Source organism: Topomyia yanbarensis, chromosome 3 (genome assembly GCF_030247195.1).
Source record: "Topomyia yanbarensis strain Yona2022 chromosome 3, ASM3024719v1, whole genome shotgun sequence".
In the NCBI taxonomy this organism is placed as follows: Eukaryota; Metazoa; Arthropoda; class Insecta; order Diptera; family Culicidae; genus Topomyia; species Topomyia yanbarensis.
Genome location: NC_080672.1, coordinates 391,624,371 through 391,638,889, shown reverse-complemented (window position 1 = coordinate 391,638,889; position 14,519 = coordinate 391,624,371). Strand labels below are relative to the sequence as shown.

General features: G+C 39.7%; 1 protein-coding gene across 1 annotated transcript in view; it reads right to left on the bottom strand.

Moving 5' to 3' along the window:
• LOC131693201 (breast cancer anti-estrogen resistance protein 1) overlaps window positions 1-13,631 on the bottom strand; it is a 380,537-nt gene extending 366,906 nt beyond the window's left edge. The window contains exon 1 of the mRNA XM_058980836.1: window positions 13,034-13,631. Within this exon, the coding sequence (XP_058836819.1) occupies window positions 13,034-13,255 (222 nt within the window). The 5' untranslated portion in view covers window positions 13,256-13,631. The remainder of the gene's footprint in view (window positions 1-13,033) is intronic.
• Between the last annotated feature and the right edge of the window lie 888 nt (window positions 13,632-14,519).

Here is a 14,519-nt window from a genome sequence, read left to right as displayed (position 1 = left end):
ACAATATTTTTTAGGAATAAAATGAGACTTCTTTTGTCCACAATAAGAGAAAGTTTAAAATTTTGTATACAATATCAACAGCAGTGATGCTATGAAAATAGAATTTTTTATCAATCATCAGACCATCAATCGGTTTCTGCTTAATAAGTTTTACCACAAGCGTCAGATCGTATCGCAGTCTTCGAGACATTGTTTCACTGGTAAATTTCCTACTAAAACCACATGTCGGTTTAATTTTAGGGTGTAATGGGAGCCTCCTGGAGGAATTAATTTGTGAAAATCAATTTTCCCATACGAATTCCCATGTAAACATTAAACCATGGGCGCAAAAATATAATTTCACTGATCGAGCTAAGAATTTGCACGATTGTTTTAGGACCCAAATGTAACCCAAAAAGTTGCTCGGAGTAAAATTTTACTTTTTTTTTCATTTAACCGTGTCCCACTCTAATGTTAAGTACTGGTACTCGATTCTCACCTATACATTTTTGTGAAATAATCGTTAGGTTTAGCTCAATAGTATGTTTATAGATTTATAGTACATAAGTACTATACATAAGTAGTACATAATAAGAGTTATGTTTTGGTAAAAAAAATTTAGTTCCACCTGTGACCACATAGAGGGCACCAACAATTACATCGAACATAATTAGCCATGGAATCATAGATTGGCGAAATGAGAAAGGAGAATTAAAACAGGATTTTTATCTACGGTTATAGGCTTTCTGGGGTGCTCCAGACACGTAAAGGAAATCGCTTTGCTAATAATGCTAGAACGACTTGTAATGGAAGCAATTCTGTTATGGGAAAGATTGTGGAAATTAATGGTAGCATTGACCGATTTGTAAAGTTTAAATAGTCATGAAAGAGGCTGATTCAAGAAAAATCATAAGAAAAACAATGCACTAAAAATCAAGTCTAAATAAAATGACTAACAATCCATGATCGATCAACCAATTTTCCTTAATATAAATACAAAGTTACAGAGTCGCATATTTACTTTTACATGAAGGTTGGCAACGTGACGAATGAAAATAATTTAAAGTCACGTTAATGAAAATAAAAAAAAACCACTTTTAATCCACCTAGTGGTAGAATTGTGCCTTTCTCATTTATCAAAGCTATATATGAGTGGACGACTGCCACGAACCTGATGAGCAACATGTCGACGCTGACATACTTGACATAATAGTCGTGAAAATAACACCATATTGGGATGCAAATTGGCGACGAATAACAATTTTCAATCTCTAGACAACTTTTTGATATCAAAAATACCCTTGTTCCATGATTTTGTACCATTAAAAGGTTATTGAATGCCAGTAGTATAGCTCGCCATATCAGATTTCAAATGACGGCAGGCATCAATTTTAGAGTAATTCTAGATGACAGAATATCTTGAATATACCGTCATCTAAAATTTTGATCTGCTATCTTAGATATAAAAATAGCGGAGATTATTAAATTTCTTTTTACTTTCGATTTTTGGGCAGTTTCACATACCAAACATACCCATATTGCAAACTTCCTGACGATAAATCATTATGAAAATGTCGCAATATTGAGATAAGGAACGCCGTTCATGACCACGAACAAAATTTATTTGAACAGGAAGATGTCTGAAGACAGTATTTCAATTACCGAAAAAATGCCATATATTAAACCTAAAAGAAATTTAGAATTCCTTATAAAAATACTAGCAGCACTAGCATAGTCGATAAACATCAACCCGAATACACAACCGCAACACAACCGAAGTTTGGTTTCGTTATTTTCGTGTTTCCCTCCCATACTAGTGCACCGGTAAACGAAAATCCAAACCAAACCGCGGTGCTGTGTAAACAGAACTCGGTTTAGTTTTCGTGTCTCGTTGAAACACAACCAGCGGTAAGATCGCACACAATGTAAAGGAAATACAAACACGTGTGGAAATTTGGTTTACCATACCGGTACTCAACCGGTATTTTCCCACCTCTGCTCCGGAACCAAAAGTCAATACTGAATGAAATTCAATAGCAGTTAATGGAAGTATTATATCTTTCATTTAAAATCAAGTTTGTAGAATTGGTTAAGAATTCGCTGGAACTATTAGCTACGGAACTTAGCGAGATCAGGAACCGTCATAGGTGGCCATTGTGGGCAAAGCTACTTTGATAGGTCATTAGTGATCTAGACCCGAAACTCCAAGTAATGTTGAACTTAATTGAATATGTATTACATCACTCGGGCGCCGTGGTGTTACCAGTTTATATGAGATTTTACTGTGTGACCGTACTCTCCACCCCCCGTAACTCCGGCATTGGAAGTTGGATCTACTAAAAATTCAATAGCAGCTCATGGGAGCGTTATAACGTTCATTTGAAACTAAGTTTCACGCATTTTAAGGACATTTGGCATCAAAAATACGAATTCGATTTCCGGAATTTCTTTGGGTCCCCCTTCGAAATAAAAAAAATTAGTTCAAGCTGATATGTGAATTTCTTATGTAACCGGACAATTCATTCTATATTTCCGAAACCATATAAACGATCCGTACGAAATTTCATAGCAGTCTATAGGAATAATATATTATACCTTTCGTTTGAGACTTGTGAAAATCGGCACAACCATATCCGAGAAACTGATGTGGGTTTTATAATTTTGAAAGATGGCCATTTATTCGGGCACTTCCAGAACCGTCTATGGCAGTCAATGAGGCCAACAAAATGTCGATCGGCCATCAGGAACCTAGAACTGCAAAAGCAAAATGTTTGGTTCCGATTTTAGCAAAAAAATCCATTTTGCATTCATGGCGGTACCGGTTTGAATAGGAGTTTTCTCTGTGACCACACTCCACAACCCGTAACTCCGCAACCGAAAGTTGGATCGAGATAATATATTTATTAACAGCTTTTGGGGACGCAACGTTCATTTGAGACTAAGTTTGGCTAAATCGGTCCAGTCAACAGTGAGAAATCGGTGTAACTGTTATTCTTTGTTTGGACACTTCCGCAGGGGCTTCCGGAACCGTCGATGGTGGCCAATGTGGCCACAGAGACTTTGGATGACTGTCAGTGACAAATCCAAGCAGTTGTGGTCACATTTTGGAAAAATTTTACCTTTATACATTCATCGTTGTATATGTTGCAATCGGGATTAGCTGCGAGTTCGTACTCATCACCCTGTAATTCCGGAAGTAGGACCAATTAGAAATTGAGTCACAACTAATGAGAACGCTGTACCTTTCATTTAAGAACAAGTAAAAATCGGCAAAGAATTCGATGATAAATAAGTATGATATTAACTTAGGGACTCGGAAAGTTCCCCGTTGGCTTCAAGAACCGTCATAGGTGACCAATGTGATCAAAGCTACTTCGATGGGTCATTAGTGATCTAGACACGCAAATCCAAGTAATGTTACACACATTTTAATATGTGTTGCATAATCATGGTGGTACCAGTTTATATGGAAATTTGCAGTGTGAACGTACTCTTCAACCCGTAACTCCGGAACCGGAAGTCGGATCAATAAGAAAAATATGGGTGGGTAATGTCTAGGACATAACCGGAGTGTCGTGACTACTCGTTTGACTTGTAATTCAAATCAAATGATACTCAATGAAATATGTGGGAATGTTTCAAGTTATCTATATATATATATATATATATATATATATATATATATATATATATATATATATATATATATATATATATATATATATATATATATATATATATATATATATATATATATATATATATATATATATATATATATATATATATCTATATATATATATATATATATATATATATATATATATATATATATATATATATATATATATATATATATATATATATATATATATATATATATATATATATATATATATATATATATATATATATATATATATATATATATATATATATATATATATAAAAGTCAAAGTTTGTATGTATATGATTTATAGACTCCCAAACGGCTTAACCGATTTCCGTAAAAAATTGCACACAGTAGGTATTTGGTATGGGGCGTGTTTGTATGCTATTAGTTGGAGATTATCTGCCCGCCAGATGGCGCTTCGGAACAAATTGTGTTTTCCTCATATTTCATTGAAAGTCGCAGCAACGCGCGATGGGTATTAGCTAGTTATATATATAAAAGTCAAAGTTTGTATGTATATGATTTATAGACTCCCAAACGGCTTAACCGATTTCCGTAAAAATTTGCACACAGTAGGTATTTGTTATGGGGCGTGTTTGTGTGCTATTAGTTAGAGATTATCTGCCCGCCAGATGGCGTTTTGGAACAAATTGTGGTTTCCTCCTATTTCGTTAAAAATCGCTACAACGCGCGATGGGTATTAGCTAGTTCTTTATAATAATTATGGTGGTTCTGAAAAGAACCTTTATTGTTGGCGTCTGCGTTGATAGGGGATGCGCTGGATTCTAAGCTCGTTGAGAATTTCATATTTTCTTGCTTTGAAATATCAATGTTAAAATCTCTCGAAACAACCATCGGAATCTTTTTCCTAGCGTACAGCAATGAACACGCTTAGCGAGAAACTGGGGGCGGGTAATGTCCGGGACATAACCGCGATGATCATATTCATCATCATCAAATTCTGCTTGTATTTCTTTCAAATTGGCTAAATTTTACGCATTAAGTTCGATTCACCAGGCTCAGCAAAATTTTCCTGGGGATCCCGTTCGTTAGTATATTCAGTAAAACAATTTTATTACCGAGTCAATAATTTCATATAATGATTTCAACAAGCAGACAATGTACATGTATGACAGGTGGGAGTGTTCTGAAGTGTTTTAGTGGAGGTAACAACATAAAATCGTGTATTGGACATTTTGCAATGATTCTTCTTAACCCTGCAAAACCACGGGGTTGACTGCAGAGGGTTAAGTTGTTTGGAAGAGATGACAGTTAATATTTGATAACTAAAAATATAAAATTGTTCTATAAATTGCAAAGTTATTGACGCGTTGACCTGAAAATTTATCATTTCATTCATATAGGAACAATCATTGAAATTATGTCAATTTATGCTTTGCAAGATTTAAAATAATTTCGAAATGTGGTCACCACACCCCTGTTATGTCATATACATTACCAACCCATCTTTTTCCATTTTTCATTCGTCCTAATAAGGACGGTTTGCAGATCACTATGTTGATACAAGACGAGAATCTTTTGAAACGATTCAAACCTTGCCGACGATTGTTTTACTGCGTACACACATATGATCATTCCCCTTTCGCAGATCACACCGAATGAGCACGCTTTGCTTCAAGGCGTTTCTATTTATTAACTTTTCATTGCAGATGGAAGGCCATCCTTTTGTGCGATAAATAAAAATATTTTCATCATTCGTTTTGGTGTAGCTTTCGCTTAGTGGTAGAGTTGCCACATTCACTGATTTTCTTGGAAGGATTTTCGAAAACCTGTTATTAAGGTTCAAAATGTACGTAACACTTTCGCTAATATGCACTACTATCGCTTTCTCGCTCGTTCTCGTGCCGTGCATGAGTCTTTCCTTTCCGTCCGGTTTCTAATGGCATATCCAAAACGAATATGCCGGCTTTCCCCCACCAACTACTCTCGTCAAGCAACCCAATGCGAATAATCATAGGGACAAACATGTAGTGGACCTATATTTAAAACTTTTCATCATTTTATTGTTCGGTTGGTGCACCATATTGGCGGCTCTGTGCGGGATGGGCTGAAAATTTTCACTTTTCCGAGTCGTTTTCGAAAGATTTTTCAAAACACTATTTTTCCGTTGATAATGAATGTCCTACATATTCCAAAATTTAATACAACATTGGTACAAAATTTTTCGACAAAATGCCGAAGAAATTGATTAAATCCATTCAGTACAACAAAAGATATAAGCGTTCAAAATCTTACATCATTTTTCTTCCGAAATTTTGAAAGGGGGCCCCTATATTGAAAGGTAAGTCGTTAGTCACGACAAAAATCAATAGCGACCAATGGAAAGATTGTACCTTTCATTTGAGACTAAGTTTGTGCAAATCGGTCCGGCCATCTCTGAGAAAAATCGGTAAGATTGGTTGACACATACATACAGACGTACACACACATACAGACTTTTTCCGATCTCGACGAACTGAGTTGAATGGTATATGAGATTCGGCCCCGCGGGCCTCCATTGTGAAGTCGAAATTCCGACCGATTGCATAACCTTTCTATACTGCCTATAAAAGCATAAGAGTCTCATATGGATTTTTGTCGAAATTAAGTTACACAGAAAAAAATATTTTGTAATTTTAAGGTTATTTTCATGAACATATTTGGAGCATGAATATAAATGTAAAATTAAGTTCCACCACAAATACACACGACTTGTCGTGCTTTCTTTAACGAATTTTATTATAATTTTACACGTGGATTGAAAATTACAGTTTCTTTGAATGGAAAACCAATAAGATTACCAGGTTTGTTTAGAAAATATCGAAAAAAATACCAAAACGTAGGTCCCATCCATAAGGCTCAATGAAAATGTTTTTCCATATGGGACTCTTATGCTTTCATGAGAAAGGCAAAAAATGAAGGTTGGCAGAAATTGATCATCTAAATATTTGGCATGTTCCAAGCATTTTTCTGGCTCACCAAAAGAATATAGTATTTGAGCTCAACATCCTGGAACTTCCAACATGCATATTTTATATGTAGCCAGTGTAAATGCAACACACACAGCATCAGCCAGTCGCACCTGGATAACCGAACATTTCATTGTTGCCCACCGGTGTCATTAATCTTTAATTTATCCCACAATAAAACGACAATTTATTTATTTTTATTGTTCACAAAATTTATCGCTTGTTTAAGTTATCCTCTTAACGACACTCTTTAGACCCGAAAAAATGACTCTCGAATTAATCTAAGTTATTTATTCGACAGCTCCCTCAAGCACTCGCTCTGGTGGCTGTACCGCATGTTCAAATATTCAAACCAACCGTGCGCATATTGTCTTCCATCTCGAATGTCACCAGAACCACCAGATCACCCGATTCTGGCCACATGTGTTCTGTAGCCGGTTGGGATTTTTGTTGAACATAACGAGCCTCCGGAAAATGACCTACCACATACCGACACGTATTTAGTAACCACGGAGGGCCAAAAGGAGAGACAGAATTTCAAAGTCAAAAGTACCGCCATTCGCTGTGGGTCGTTCTAAATGTGAAATATGACATAGGTATGGATATAACGCTCCGGAACACCGCGTCAGTTCAATTGTTGACTCGCGCGAGCGACACCAATCAGAATCCAAGGGGACAGTTTGGTTGAGGTGGGTCTGATATAGGTATCCCACCGGACAATAAAAATAAACCGAGTGTGAAATAATCGCTTGTTAAACCAAAAGTTCAAACAAACAGTCATCATGCAGGAATGGCAATAGATGTGTTGTGTGGTTTGTGTGTCAATCTATGTTTGTTTCCTTTGGCAGTGAGCCAGCATCGATCAAGTTTGGGGTGGCCGCAGACCGATGATTGTTTTTCTCTTCTTTTCTACTCCATTATGGGGCATAGCAAGTGACGAATGTCTCAGCCATCAAACCGATTGAGGCTATTGGCCTATAAATGTCGAGTGTTGGTAAACCCATATCCACATAATATTGGATTTTCGATACTAACGTGGCAAAAAAGGAACACAATACAAACCGATTTTCATGATATCTACAGTTAGAATAAAGAACGATTCTGATTCACAGAACATAAACCCTTTAGGTTTCTAAAGCAAAATTTGGTACCTTCGATAGTGGCGGATCCAGGGGGAGGGTCCTGGGGGTTCGGACCCCCCGAAAATTTTTACCTTCTTGAGAAATTTTAAAATAGTTTATATTTTAAATTCGTTCTGCACTCAAAATCATTCCAAACCAGATTCGACCACCAAAACGGATTTTAATTAAATGACGGTATTACATTTTACGTATTGTACAATTAACATTTCAAAATCGAAATTTCGGACCTCTCCGAAATTTTTTTCCGGATCGGCTCTTGACCGGCCGTTGTAAGTCGTCTACATTTTCTTCCTGAAAAGTTCTCGAACTCTTCCCTTGATGCCATCCATGAGATTCTGCACACCATCGCGTCAATGTATCTCTCGACTACTTTTCTACAGTCACGTCATTGAATAATAAAAGACAAAACTGCCTGAATTAATGAACTAATAATACAGCTTCCGTTCTGTCGGTCAGCATTCTAAACACATTTTACTGACATTGACAAACCAAACAAACGTCCGATTAGATTGTACACTGAGACGACCACGAAATTGGAGAACCGTTCACATGTTCACATGTTCACATGCAAATACTGTCCTTTCTGCGTTGTAGGACAGGAATGTAGGTCTCGGCTGCAGCGAATCTCGTTTCTGCCTATAGGACAAATACAAATGAGCCCACGTGACAAGCGCAGAAACAGCACAGAAATTAATTCCATTTCGATTCATCGCACCGTGCACTCACTCGATGGTGATTTGTACGGCACACAGCACAGTCCGGTGCTATTCTGTTTGGGCTATCAGCGAAATGGTATCAGCACGGCACCACAATCCATTTGCTCTACAATTTCCTCTTTTGCATTGGCGGGCGACCGTGACTGGATGCTAACGGTTAAACACATACAGAATTGAACGATTGCAGCGGCGGAATCAATACTGTATAAGTGTGCTTTAGTGCACTCTGGTGGGGACTTGTGTCTTTGAAACGGATGACATTTTCCGAGGAAGACGAAGCAAGTTTCATAGACGCCGTACTTTTATTTTAGCTGTTAGATGCATCTGGTTGTCGGAATTCGAACCTAAATTTAGTTGATTTTATGAGGGAAACGATTTAATTAAAATCCTGAATTAGAACATATTCAAGATACTTCAGCCTAAATGTTCAATTTTTAACAAAAAATTTATTGAAATGCTTTCTGTATGAGATTAAATGCATCACAGGGAACCGGCTTTTTAGTGCTGGGTAGGATGCATCAACGCGTGATTGGATGGACTCCGATCAACGCAACGATGTGTAAGTTGAGGATCAAAGGCCATTTCTTCAACTACAGCATCATCAACGTACACTGCCCACACGATGGGAGACCCGACAACGAGAAGCGTTCTATGCGAAACTGGAGGAGGTGTACGACGGCTGTTCGCAACGGGACGGGAAAATCGTCAACGGTGATATGAACGCTCAGGTAGGACGAGAGGTAATGTTTAGACCGGTAATCGGGCCAAACAGCTTGCACACCGTATTGAATGACAACGGTCAGCGATGCGTGACCTTCGCAACCTCCCATGGCATGGTAATCCGAAGTACCTTCTTCTCCCGCAAAGATATCCACAAAGCCACCTGGAGATCACCTAACCAACGCACCGAAAACCAAATCGATCACGTTCTAATCGACGATTCTTCTCTGATATCACTAACGTTCGTACCTACCCCAGTGCGAATATAGATTCGGACCATTACCTAGTTGCAGTATGCATGCGCTCAAAACTCTCGACGGTGTACAACACTCGTCGTAGTCGAACGCCAAGGGCCAACATCGTGCAACTTCGGGACGCCGGGGTTGCCCAAGACTGCGCACAGCGGCTGGAAGCAGCACTATCCACAGAAGAACAGCTGGGCGCAGCTACTCTTGAAGATGGCTGGAGGGAGATCCGTTCGGCCATAGCGGCACTAGGTACAGCGTTGCCGAATCAAGGAAACGACTGGTACAATGACAAATGTAAGCAGTTAATAGAGGAGAAGCAGCACGGGCGAGGATGCTGCAGCACCGAACGAGACAGAATGTGGAGCGATACAAACAAGCACGTAACAGACAAACCTCGGTCCTCCGGAGAAAGAAGCGCCAACGAGATCGCGAAGCGATGAAACAACTGTACCGTGTAAACGACACACGGAAGTTCTACGAGAAGCTGAACAGTTCACGCAAAGGCTACGTTCCGTAAGCCGATATGTGCAAGGACTTAGACGGCAACCTTCTTACGAACGAGTGTGAGGTGATTTAGAGATGGAAGCAGTACTATGACGAGCACCTCAACGGTGAAGTAGCAGAGGACGGAGGCGGATCTTGGAGCACGCGCAGAAGACGATAGGCTGCCGGCAACTGATCTCCAAGAAGACAAGGAAAAGATCGTTCGGCTGAAAAACAACAAAGCTGCCGGTGTAGATCAATTACCCAGCGAACTATTAAAATACGGTGGTGAAACACTGGCTAGAGCGCTGCACTGGGTAATCGCCAAAATTTGGGAGGATGAGATTCTTCCGGTGGAGTGGATGGAGGGTGTCGTGTGCCCAATCTACAAAAAGGGTGACAAGCTGGATTGGTGCAACTACCGCGCGATCACACTACTTAGCGCCGCCTACAAGGTCCTCTTTCAAATTCTTTGCCGCCGATTGTCACCATTTGCAAGGGAGTTCGTGGGGCACTACCAAGCGGGATTCATGGGTTCCCGCGCCATCACGGACCAAATGTTCACGATTCGGCAGGTTCTGCAGAAGTGCCGCGAATACAACGTGTCCACACATCATTTGTTCATCGATTTCAAATCGGCGTATGACACAATCGATCGAGATCAGCTACGGCAGATAATGCACGAGTACGGTTTTCCAGATAAGCTAACACGATTAGTCAAAGCGATGATGGATCGGGTGATGTGCGTTGTTCGAGTATCAGGGACATTCTCGAGTCCCTTTGAATCTCGAAGAGGATTACGGCAAGCGGATGGTCGATCGTGCCTGCTGTTTAACGTTGCGTTAGAAGGTGTAATAAGGAGAGCGGGGATAGACACGAGTGGCACGATCTTCAGGAAGTCCGTCCAGCTTCTTGGTTTCGCCGACGACATTGATATAACGGCACGGAACTTTGAGGCGATGTCAGAAACGTACATCAGACTGAAGACTGAGGCCAGAAGGGTTATACTTGCCATCAACGTTACGAAGACAAAATGCATGACAGGAAGAGGTTCTAGAGACGACAATGTGAACTGATAACCACCGACAATGATACCACCAGAGAAATTCAGAGACGGATCTTGGCGGGAAATTGTGCCTATTTTGGACTCCGGAGGACGGTCTGGTCGAACAAAATTTGCCGCCGAACGAAGTTAATTATCTACAAGACGTTGATAAGACCGGTGATCCTCTACGGCCACAAGACCTGGACTATGCTCGTGGAGGACCAACGCGCCCTTGGAGTTTTCGAACGAAAGGTGTTGCATACCATCTATGGTGGCGTGCAGATGGAAGACAGAATGTGGCGCAGGCGAATGAACCATGAGTTGCATCAGCTGCTGGAAGAATCATCTATCGCGCATACCGCAAAAATAGGACGTTTGCGGTGGGCTGGACAACCCTACAGGAACAAGAAGACGGGGCGCAAAGCGAGCATGGTGGATCGACCAGATAGAGGACGACCTGCGGAACCTTCGAAGACTGCGAGGCTGGCGACAAACAGCAATGGACCGAGTGGAGTGGAGACGGCTTCTGCATAGGGTAAACAGGTCTAATACACCCCCCTTAAGCAAAATTCAGAGCCGGCGGAAAGCGTGGGTAGTATGGGTAGTACTACCCACTCGAAAATAACCGAGTGGGTAATTACCCACTCGAAATTTTCAACCATTTCAAAAAATTTAGATGTTCAAAGCATGTATCTCGCATTACACTCATTTGAAAACATCGATGTACACACCAGAAAATAATGAAATTTAAACGACATGTAAATCAATACGAATGTAAACATACAACGATTGAATCCAAAATTTGATTGAAAATTACGTTAAAATCAATTGGAGCATTAAACAGCATACAATTTTATACTTTCATTCGTGTAATATTACATGTTATTCATTTTACAGCAATATTCGAGTAAAAATACATTGAAGTGCATTGGCTTTCCGTTTAAAGAAACTGTAATTTTCAATCCACGTGTAAAATTATAATAAAATTCGTTGAAGAAAGCACGACAAGTCGTGTGTATTTGTGGTGGAACATAACTTTACATTTATATTCATGCTCCAAATATGTCCATGAAAATAAACTTAAAATTACAAAATATTTTTTTCTGTGTACCACAATTCAATTTGCATAAACAAACGTAATTTAATGTGAATGTAATGTAAGCGTGTGCATTGCGAAAAGGGAAAATCCTTTCTAATGGGCCCCTCACTCTACGATTTTTATCCACTCGGGCGTAAAGTGTTTCGCCGCCCCTGGCAAAATTATCTATATTTCACTATTCGACACTATGATCTCCGCACCAACTACTTTAATTTGTTGTTATATTAGTTAGATTAGCCAATTGATTGAGCAACGTTTGCAATATTTCCGAAGAAAGATTTGTTTAAATAATAATATTTTCGGAATATTTCGTTGATTTTCGAATAGCTAAAAAATTAAAGTGTTGTGTATAGCTATGATTTAACGAGCGAAATAATATTGACCAATGAAGTCCTGACATGAGTCGATAGTAACAGTAGATTCATATGTATGTGTTCGCGAATTATATTGCACAATGGTAAAAAAACTGTATTTTCAATGTCACAGGGGTTGTATCGGTAATAACTTTTCTTAAGAAATTGTGTCGGTAATAACTTTTTTTAAGAAACGCGGCAATTCAAGCTTATTGCGAACTTCTTATGACTGTCCCAAGCTTTAGATAATACGACAGCATTGTGATTATTGGAATACAAACAAAAAATACAGGGAAACGTTAAAAAGTGACGTAACCCTGACGACTCTCCCCTAATAAAAGCTTGATTTTTTTCGTTCCTGTACAGCAGGTCACCCTCTTAAATGAAATTTTACAACGGTGCTCCAACAATCAAAATTGAATGATCCCATCAAATGTTACGGATAAATACAACCGAGGACATTCTTATACCAGCGACAACAAAGGTTTGCATTAAATTCTCTGCAAAAAATATACTTTTCTATTGTGGACCCAAATTCACTTTGAGAGCCACTGTTACCATAGCAATCCACGGCAACGATGCGGATAGTGCAATTGTACCACAAACCTTTTTGTTGGGCGCTACTGTTGATGAATCCGGAGCCGTGCCTGACTGTTGCTCGTCCACGGCGTCCCTTTGCTCATTTTGCGTACGGTCGCATTCTTCTTCCTCTTCTGCCTGTTGCTGTTTCAGTTCCTCACCGCCAAGACCACCGGCCGGCGAACTGGAACGTGACTCTGGTTCACTCATCTCAAGCAGATAGTCCAACGTTGGACGTGACGATCCCATATCGTTCCGCAACTTGCACTAATTCATACACACACACACTTTCGGTAAGACGCTTGCTTTATCTTGGTTTTCTGAAAACTTTCAGCAACAGCTGATTATATAATTGGATTAACACCGTAACTGAGATTTTTTTAACTATTCGCTACACCCGACAACCGCTGACGTCGATTTTCGCTAGATTTTCGCCACACTACCCTACCCCAATTAAGATCGAATTATTCACAGCTCCAGCTTCCTACAGCACTCTGATAAGATTCTTTCGACTCGCGGATCAGGGAAGGATTCACAAATTCGGCACATAAACGAACCACCCGAAATTCCTGCACAACACCCACGATTTCACGGCAAAGGAAAATTTGATACTATGCTACAAGTCTGCCTTTATTCGAACGAAAGCTGTTAACCGTTCTCTCTTTCGCTCTCACTCGGGGACGAGTGTCACTCCTCTCGCTTCCGGCGCGAATAACAAAGGCACTTCGTTTCCATTCACAAAAGGACACTCCACCGAAGCCGCCGCCGGGCCGTGAAAGCAGCTCCCAGAAATGGGTGAAGGTTTGGGGACTTGCGCCTACCAAAATGTTCTCGACATTTGTGTACCCTTGAAAAAAAAATGAACAGGTGTAGCGTAGGAGCGAGCCCGTTTTGTTTAAACTATGTTACGCTGTTATGTTTCCGCCCGAAGGAAGATGCCGTTGTTCGAAGGAAAAATGTGTTTTTCGTTTCGTGCCGGCATAGTCGGAATTCGTGGTGTAAAGTTCTACCCATTGTCTGAGCTATAAAAACCTTTTTATCTTGAAAATCAGATTGCAAAAGCATTTTATTGATTTAAGAAAACAATGGAATGAAAACTTATTGAACTAATGTGACTAGTTTTACTCCATTCTACTCTGGTAAATACCATTTACGCGACATCGGGTCGAACCACTGAGAGAGCAGCTTTTATGCTGCAAGTGAATGCAATTTTCCTAGGTACATTCTTCTCTCTCTCATGCTTGATAGTGCTCTGTTGGGTGACGACATGCGCACTTTCGGGTGCTTTTTTTTGTTAGAACCTAATCCAAACAACAAAAGCAAAAGGACAATTATGACGGAGTTTCCGCGGAACCCTCCGTGATGCTGTGGGTAGAAAGCAATCGCCCCCACAGCTCTATAGTTGCCAAAGAAGTATTGAACATTTTCAGATTTTCTTGTATGTACTTGGGCTTCGACAACACTACACAGTAGCGTAGTTGATTTTATTATAACTGTTCAGACAATGGAATAA